The 9,448-nt window shown below is 43.3% G+C and overlaps 1 protein-coding gene and 1 pseudogene across 1 annotated transcript in view; both read left to right on the top strand.

Annotated features, from left to right (window-relative positions):
• Nucleotides 1-2,720: 2,720 nt before the first annotated feature.
• The window catches only part of SLC10A1 (solute carrier family 10 member 1), a 19,063-nt gene continuing 12,335 nt past the window's right edge, over nucleotides 2,721-9,448 (top strand). Inside the window, 1 exon segment of the mRNA XM_006915181.3 lies at nucleotides 2,721-6,216. Coding sequence (XP_006915243.1) covers nucleotides 5,849-6,216 — 368 coding nt within the window. The 5' untranslated portion in view covers nucleotides 2,721-5,848.
• LOC112482438 lies at nucleotides 7,823-7,938 on the top strand (annotated as a pseudogene).

Genomic DNA, 9,448 nt, shown 5'->3' with positions numbered 1-9,448 from the left:
TCTTATCTTTATTTTCTACCTCGAAAATGTACCCATGTAATTTGTGTGATTTTGTTTCAGCCTTAAGGAAATCAATGTTACAAAGGACTCCTGACCCTGTGAGTGTCCCGCTTTCCGCCTGGGGCCTATAGTCTCCCATGCACTTTGCTCTCTCCAGGACACAGAATATTTGCTCACATTTGCAAGTGGGTAAATCTGCAAGCAGATAAGAAGTGCCTCAGGGGGTGAAGCTGACCTCCACTCCATCGGCCTCATCATTTTCCAGGCTGAATAGTGCAGGAACCACAGAGTGTGACAGTAAGCCCAGCCTGAGTAATTCCAGGAGGATATTGAAGAACTTCTTCAGTAAAAGTGGTAAGACACAGAGAGTTGTCTTCCCCAACCCCCAGTTCTTGCTTATAATCATCAAGTCAGTGGATCATGGTCTGTGAAAAACCTAATGCCCTCCAGTCACCTGCACGCAACTGCACACACCTGCACACACCTGCACTCACCTGCGCTGCCTCAGAGATGGGCCAAGTTCTCTATTATGAGTATTACCATGACCACCCTAAAAACTCCGAGACCCCCAGCTATGCAGCATCAAATTCAGACATTTGCAGATATGTCTTGTGGAACAAGAGGAGTTCAGAAGTACCCCACCTTCAGGTGAGGGAGGAGATGCTGGTTGTTCTTTCGACACCCCACCTTTTTAGCACATTTTGTATTAATTTTGGAATGGGATCAATCCTCTGAGAGTGTATTAAAGAGAGTGTGTGCTATCTTTGCTGATTTAGCAGCTTGATGTATTTCCCAACCACATTAGAATATTGAACAGGTACCATTTTGCTTTAATATCAACAGATACATAACTAACAGATGATGCTTACCTTGGGATTGTGTGAACCCCTTCTGTTCATCCCTGCTTCACTAACATATCCTCTCCCTCAACTAGCCTAATCCTAGACTCTCAGGTGTTTGATAGTCTCCTTGTCTAGCTCCCCACTTTATACTTGAGTCCCATGAAAAAATGGTCATCTCTGATTGACTCTCTCCCATCTCCCACCCACGCAAGCCCCAAGGACAGGCACTTCCAAGGTACTTCATTCCTTTTTGAGACAGTGAGAAGTTAGAGGTTTCCCTATGTGGGATCGAATACAGATTCACCTTCCCAACTCTACAATTCCCAAATCCAAATTGTTCTGAAATATGAAAGTTCGTTTGTAATTCCTCAAACCCTGTTCTGTACTGGCTTGAGGCTTATTTGTAGTCTTTACTCATCATATGAGTCACTGCAAAAAACTGATGTGTTTGATTATGGTACTGTCCCAGGCCCCAGCTGGGATGTTAGATAATATACTGTATATCACCTTACCAAACTCCAAAAAATTATAGAAAGTTTTGAATAAGAAGTTGTAAACCTGTGTCTGCTTCTCTAAATATATTTTGATCTATATCCCAATTTATTTTTTCCAGATGATCTGTAATTGATGGAGAAAAATGAATTTAAGTGTCCTACTATTTATTTTCTTGTCTGTGTTTTCCCTGTATCTCCTGTAACTTCATCTTGATGAATATTGTGCTTTGTTATCTGGTACATAGGTTTTCATTCTTGTGAATGGCATCTGTGAGCATTATAAAGTACATTTCTTCATCTTTGCCTTATGTGATATTAAGATTATGACCTCTGCTTTCTTTTCTTTGCATTTTCTTCATAGACCTTTGTATATACTTTTATTTTCGACCTTTTGGACAATATTTTCTCTTAGATGGATCATTTACTTGATTACAGTCTAAAGGTAGGTTTATCACAGGGAAGAGTCTGAATATCTTTTTTCCTTTAATAGGTGGGTTAAGCCTATTTCAACATGTATTTATATGTTACATATGTTAGCCTTAGTTCTATCATATTAATAGTATATTATACTTTGTTTTGATCATTTTTAAAAAGATTTCACTATGTAGCCTGTTATCTTTGTTGCTATAATTCTTCTCAAATTTAAAAAAAGGTTTTCAATTTTGCTCTAGTTGTTACTTGTATGATAAAAACTTTTAAATGATATCTCTAGTTTTCTATTATTTAACAAATGTCTATTAGTTCCTTACTATGAACAATAAAAAAGTACATTTCCTCTTCTCTTCTTCTCCTCTTGTACCCTACTTTATAGTCAATATCTTTCTCAGAGTTAATCTTTGTATTTTAAAAGTGCTTATTATATAACTTGATTTGTCAGCATTGAGGAATGATTTTTTGACTCCTAGTTATTAGAAGTAGCAATCAGTAAACTTTAATTCTCATCTACTTTCTACCTTCCTCTACCAATATTTGTTAATTGTTTATATATTGTCAGGACACATCATTTTTACATCTTTCTCAATCACTCTAACGTGTAGAATAAGGTATAGCTTTTACTCCACAATAAATGTATTCAAACCTTGTTGCCAATATTTTTTCCATAATTTCCCCAAGTTATCTCCTAGTTGGCTAACTAACATCCATTGATAATTTCCTCAAGAAAGGTTCATAGAATCAACATTCTCTGAATTCTTTCATGTTTAAGACTATCTGTAGTCTTTATAGTTGGATGGTAACTAAGCTAGATGTAAAATACTTGGATAACACTTTTTTCCCTGAAATATCTTTTAAGTATTACATCACCATCATCTGGCATAAAATGTTGCTGCAGAGAACTCTAAGGCCAGCCTGAGTTTTCTCCCCTATAGGTGATTTGATCGTTTTACTGGAGTGGTCATCTTTAAAGTCTAAGAACTTTACTAAGCTGTATCTCTAGGTTGACTCGTCTGGTTTAATTTTTTCAGATACACAGTATAAATTAAAGTCTTTATTTCAGAATATCGTATTCGTATTTGATCTCTTCCATTGTTTTGGCTTTCTTCTATGGAGTCTCCAATTCCATACACATATTGAATCTTCTTCCCCTGTATTCTATTCTACCATTTTCTCTCTACTCTTTAACTCTTTATTGCCATTCTATTTTATTTGCCTTTCTCACTTCTCTCTTCCATGTCCCTTAACTATGATTTTCGTAACTGTCTATTATTTGTATTCTTTCCGCTTCATCTTTAGCTCTCTGATATTTTGTTTTTCCTGAGTTCTGCCAGCCTTGCTTCGTCTCCTGTTATCTCACCATCTTTTTCCTGTGTTCTCTTTCTCTTCAACTTTTTATTTTGAAAAATTGCAAACTGACCAACATACTGGAAGAATAATACAATGAGTAGCAATATATTCTCAACATAGTTTCATCAACTGTTATCATTTGCCATATCTGTTTTGCTCTCTCCACACACACACACACCACAAAAGTAAATTGCAGACATCATGACACTTCATCCATTAAGACACTGGCCTGCACCTCCTAAAATGAGAACATTGTCCTACTTAACCACAATACTAATTTAATAATTCCATAATATCATCTAATATGTAGTCCATATTCAAATTTCCCGTCACCCCCAAAAATGTTTTTAAATATGTTTTTAATCTAGTATCCAAACATGCATTGCATTTGGAAATGCCTTTTTATTCTTTTAATGTAGAATAGACCCCCAATTTTTCTCATGACTTTTACTTGTTTCAGAGTACATGCCAGTTTTTTGTTTGTTTTGTAAAATGTTCCATATTCTAGAATTGTGTGGTTAGTTCTTTATATTTCATTTGTTTTAATAACTCTTGTATTTCCTACTGGAAATGGGAAAGAAAGTGCCAGTCAGGTCTAAAGGTTTGACGAGATTCAGAGTACACATTTTTGACTATATTGTGTTTTTCATGTTGCACTCCATCAAGAGGCACATGATTTCAAGCGTCTCACTATTAGTAGTTCCAAGTTTAATCACTTGGTTAAAGTGGGTAATTGCCAGGTTTTGCCGATATAAAGGTACATACCTTCCCTCTGTAATTCTAATTAATCTGTATGGTGAATGGTGATACTTCATCACCACATGAATATCCCATTCCTCAATTACTTTTTAGCATCTGTTGATGATCTTTACCTGAATAAACTATTACATTAGAGGTCCCAAAATGGTGATTTAAAAAAATTTTTATTTGTGTTCTTATATATCTATTTTGTGGTCCTCCTTCACAGAAGCAATTATTCATTTTTTTTTAAATTCAGTGACACAATGTTTGGACAGTTTCATCTGCTCTGTGGCAACGTTTTCCTGGTGACTATTCTGCAACTGTGGAAAACTTTTGCTACTCTTTTATTCTTTTACTTTACAGTGGATTTAATTTGATACTGTGTATTACTCATTATTGAATAGGTGGTCATTTGCATGAGGCTCCTGCAGAGGGGGACAGAGTAGCCTTCCAGACTTCCAGGCTTCCATCAGCCAGACATAGGCTGCTTCCTGTAACTACTGCTCATCCATGGGATTATCTGTGTAGCCCTATGTGGAGGATCCTATCGCCCAACCTTTATCTATGCAGAATTCCAGAGGCCCTCAGGGCCATTGTTGGAGAGTGTTCATTTTTAGGTGTTTCTACATACCAAGCTGAAAGCTGTCCCCACTCTCACCCTACAGTGCTTCACCCCTGGTCCCTATCTTGCCCTCTGGAGTCCCACACACACAAAAAAACTTAATCTCCTGTTTCGGCAAATATGAAACTATGACACCGCACTCAGGCTTGGTGGGTTCCAAGCCAGCCAAGAGGCAAGTGTGTTTCTGAAGACTACTCCCTTGCCTCACATCTAAAGGTTTACCTTGCCACTGGGATGGGAGGAAGGAGGCTCAGTGCCTGGTGCCTAGTCATTGCTCGATCATAAAGACCTAGCTGAGAAGGTCACATGTGAGCAAAGACTTGAGGGAGGTAAGTGAGCTATGAAGCTACACCTCTGCTTCAGGCATGCCTCTCTCTGCCATTCTCTTTCCAATGCTGCTGCATTGCCCAGAGCTCAGCTCTCAGCCTGAGACACACAGCCATAAAACAAAAGTAGAGCTGCCAGAAAATTGGTGAGGGGAAAAGCCTGTGCATCTTCCTTCTTCCTCAGCAAGTTTTCCAAGCTACAGGGGCTCCCCCAGGCTGCTGGCCAGGGAGTCTGGACACAAACCTCCACAGCCAGGGTGCCCTCAGAGCTGCCCTTTGGAGAAAGACACCCCAAACTTCCTAAGAGCCCCATCCTCGCAGGCTTTTCTCTCCAGAAGTAAGCGTGTTCCTCCCCGGGGACCCACACATCCTAGCTTGGGGATAGGACAAGAGTTTCCCTAGTACAGGCGAGAAAGACACAGGAAGAACCATGGACACATTCCCTCCTGACGGCTAATGACATACCTGCCCTGTCCCACAACCCCTTGGGATATGCTACCTATATCCGGGAAGGAAAGTCAACACTTGATTCTTTTCATTCTTGAGGGCTTGGGGGCAGATGGAGGTGACCCACTAGGCATAGGGAGGGCACCCTCTTAAGGCATCAAAGACTGAGCAGAGGATGAGAAGGGCTGGAGGCCCTGTGCTGGGCCCAGGAAAAGGTTGTCTGTGGGAGCGCTCAGTGCGAGGCAAAGGAGAGAAACAAGTTCTCTTGTCCTAAGCAGCAAAGCTGTAAAGGAGAGTGAGTGGCACCCAGAAAGGTTAAGAAATTCAGGAGAGTCAGGGCAGGCCAGGCCATACAGGCTGTGGTTCCTCTCCAGTTTGGGGCCATAGTCAGTTGCACAATCCTTCTATTTGCATTCTGGTCTGGACCATCCGACAGAGTAGGACATTTCAGGCCTGCTCCAGCTCCATTTGTCCTGAAACTCTGCACTGGAAGGTTACTGAAGAAATTGCCCAACAGGAACTGAACAGGGGAGGGAATCGGCAGGCAAGCCAGGGGTGTGCTGGGACTCTCGACTTCTGCTGCCACACAGGAAGATGGAGGCCCACAACGCGTCAGCCCCACTCAACTTCACCCTGCCACCCAACTTTGGCAAGCGCCCCACCGACCTGGCAGTGAGCATCATCCAGGTGTTCATGCTGCTCATCATGATGCTGTCACTGGGCTGCACCATGGAGTTCAGCAAGATCAAGGCTCACTTCTGGAAGCCGAGAAGGCTGGCCATTGCTCTGATGGCACGGTATGGCATAATGCCCCTCACTGCCTTCGTACTGGGTAAGGTCTTCCGGCTGAACAACATTGAGGCACTGGCAATCCTGATCTGCGGCTGTTCGCCTGGGGGGAACCTGTCCAACCTCTTCAGTCTGGCCATAAAGGGGGACATGAACCTCAGGAAGGATTGGGGGTGAGGAGGGAGAAGCCTGGGGATGGGGGCCACATTGGAGTGTCACAATCAAGGGGAAGGGCTGGGCTAAAGCCAGGAGAAGGAATGCGTCGGGGGCTGGGTGGATACGAGGGCAGAGAGTGGTAGGCATTTATTGTCAAAAGCATATGCTGGGCAGGGGGCAGGAGCCTGGTTATGTCTTGGCTTAAGCACCAAGCCAAAGGGGTCAAGCTGGTCCAGGGGCATCCTGAGGACCCCCCTACTCCCAGAGGCAGCTCAAGCAGGCATAAAGATTATCTTGAAGGAGTGCTGATTTAAACCAAAGGGGCCTCTAGAGAACTTTATCTGCCTACAATGGTGAGCAAGTTGTTGGCTTTGAGGCCAAAGATCTGAAACAGGGTGCAGATTGGTTTCAGACATCTCTGTGGAGAGCAAAGTGGCTTGGAACCAAATGAGCACCTCTAATTCCTGTTGAGCAAGCAAGAATTTCCAAAGTTCCTTTCAACTATCCAGGCAGATGGGACATGTTCTCTTAACTTTCCCTATCCTCCCTTCAGATGCAAGAACACTTCCATCGAAAGACACAACCAGGTAGCACTGGGTAGGTTATTCTGGGCCTCACTTCCGTTATACTAGGGTGCAGTGGGGTGGGTGGGGGGACCAGCAGCATCCCTTGTGCTAGCTGAGGGGACTCATTGGCAGAAGCTCCTGCCTTTAAGCTTTAGACTCAAGCTCAGTGTCCACTGGTTGGGTCCTCTGTGGAGATGCTTTTCTATTCCAGGTAGGGCAGTGGATTCAGATAGTTTGTGTGTCTGTCAGCACCCTGTCCCAGGCCGAACTTTATTAAGAAAACCAGCCAAGAAAGGAACTCCCTCCTGGTGGATGCCAAGTGAGGCTAGGACTGATTTTTAAATTAAAGAAAGAGATTGTTGGGGTTTGCCAGGATCTGTCATCTGAACAGTTCTGGACTCCCCACACATAAGATTCAACCCTCAAGTAGGCAGTTGACGGGAAGAGAGGAACAAAAAGGAGGCTTGGCTTATACCATCTCCCACGGGAACATAGCCAATGTTCAACCACCTTACTGTGAGGAAGTCTTCCCTCTATCTAATCCTATTCGCTCCTGCTGCAAAGCAAGCCCTCGGTCTGGATATGGCCTCTGGACAAGGCTCATAGCAGCTCCGTGTCCAGAGAAACCAGGACTATATCTTAGTTCTGGTTTAGAAGGGATGCAGGAAGTCAGATGTCAGGGGAGGGGTGCTGTGTGGCCTTTGTGGATCCTCAGAAGCTGCAAAACAGGGAGGGACCTTGTAAAGAACAACGGGGGAGTTTTTAAGCATGAGTGACCAGATGTCCCAGCCTCTGCAGCCAATGGATTCTAATGAGGTCTCTTTAAGAATATCTGCATTTCTGAGGCCCTAGGTCTCCCACCCAACAGGCCTCCATCAACTAAGGAATGTGACCCTATCTCCAACCCTCCCACCCCACCTCACTTTCCTGCTCAGCATCCTTGTCTGGGCACTTGAAAGCTGTCATGTTGGATGTGGTTCCATAGTGTAGCTGTCATCACGTCTGCTTTACATGCAGAAGGTCCTGGGTTCGTGCCCCAGTGGAGCCATGGTCCATGGTCTATGGTCATACCACCCTGAATAAGCCTGATGTCTGATCTTGGAAGCTAAGCAGGGTCGGGCCTGGTTAGTACTTGGATGGAAGGCCACCTAGGAAAACCGAGTGCTATAGGCATAAATAATAATAAATAATTTTTTAAAAGAAAGAAAGAAAGAAAGCTGTCATGTCTACCTAAACCCCACAAGAGATAATGGGATGGCCACCTTCAGCTCTAGAGCCCTTGCCCACAGACAAACCTCCCATGAACATTAAGCCATGCCTCAGACCCCACTGGCACAGCTTCATCAACCATCATATGCTGCCAGACTTTATATTCCAAATTTGAGTTCCTCTCGGACAACTTGTTGCATGTATTATAATTACTACTGATAATGATACTGATCATAAAAAGCAGCCAGGCACTGCGTTAAGCACTTTACATGACATCCCGATACAGAGGGGGTGCTGTGTAAGAGCCTGTTTTGGAGATGGGGGACTCCAAAGTCTATGCTTTCACTCCAGTATCTTCAGGGTCAGGCACTTACATAAGTGAACAGAATGGCCGGAGGCTGACTTCCAGCCTCGGAATCGTGGACCGCCTCTTAAACCGGGCAGAGATACCATACATCTCCGCCATGGGTGTTCTCTAGCAGCAGGACCCGCCACTGCCACAGCTTCCTGCTTTTCGAGAGAAGGTAGAAGCTCCTTTTTATATGAAATCTCCAAATTCTTAAATATTAGCGACTCATTCAAAAATTTTTAAATCACCATGCAAGCCAAACAATACATGTCCGAGGGCCAGATGTTATGCAGAGGCTACCAGTTTGGGAGTCTCTTCAAGCGCAACACTGTCCTGTTTCCCATTTAGGAATCTTAAGATACGGATTCCACTTTATACAGGTGAAAGCTGAAATCCAGAGACTTGCCAGAGGTTTCCCAGAATTTATGAGAAAGTTGTGTCTGGAACCAGTCCCGGGCTCTCTCTTACCAGTGACTCTACGGCTGGAGTGAGTCTGGGACAGCTGGCCATCACAGGCAGGCAGGCCTATCCCGGAGGCTGGGCCAGCAGGTGGACCCCTCAAGGCAGTCAGGCACGGCAGCTCCTTCCTCAAGATAGCCACTTAGACAAGCTCCAAAAACTGCAGGTTACTCACAGGCAAGGGAAAACGTCTTCAAAGTTGAAGCGAGCTTGGCCCATCAGGGACAGAGAATGCCAGAGGGAACTGGACTCCTTTGACCACATTTGGGTTTGTTTTTCTCTTTTTAATTTCTGGAGTAAATGCTTAACTCGTTAATTTTTTGTCTTTCTTCTTTTCCTATATAAACATCATTTCATTATAACATTGATGAGACGCTGTAGGAACTTAGCTCTTATTTATATCAATTAGCCTATGGTAAAATTGGTTTCGTATATACCTTGTTTTGCTTAAAGTCATAGAACCTATCAACAAGATTAAGTGAAGACTTACTTTACTTTGCATTCTTTGTTTCCAGTCCCTGGAAACCTCCTTTACTTTCTTACAAGCTCAAGTGTGTGCTTAAGTATTTTAGGTGTTCATAGGGAGGGTTTTCCCATTATTCAGTCCATAATATTGAGGGTCTGCTCTCACCTATGACAGCTTTTATCCCTTGTAATGCCTCTTCC

Source organism: Pteropus alecto, unplaced genomic scaffold, assembly GCF_000325575.1.
Source record: "Pteropus alecto unplaced genomic scaffold, ASM32557v1 scaffold276, whole genome shotgun sequence".
Lineage (NCBI taxonomy): Eukaryota > Metazoa > Chordata > Mammalia > Chiroptera > Pteropodidae > Pteropus > Pteropus alecto.
The sequence above is the reverse complement of the archived record's forward strand: the minus strand, read 5'-3'. Positions and strand labels throughout refer to the sequence as shown.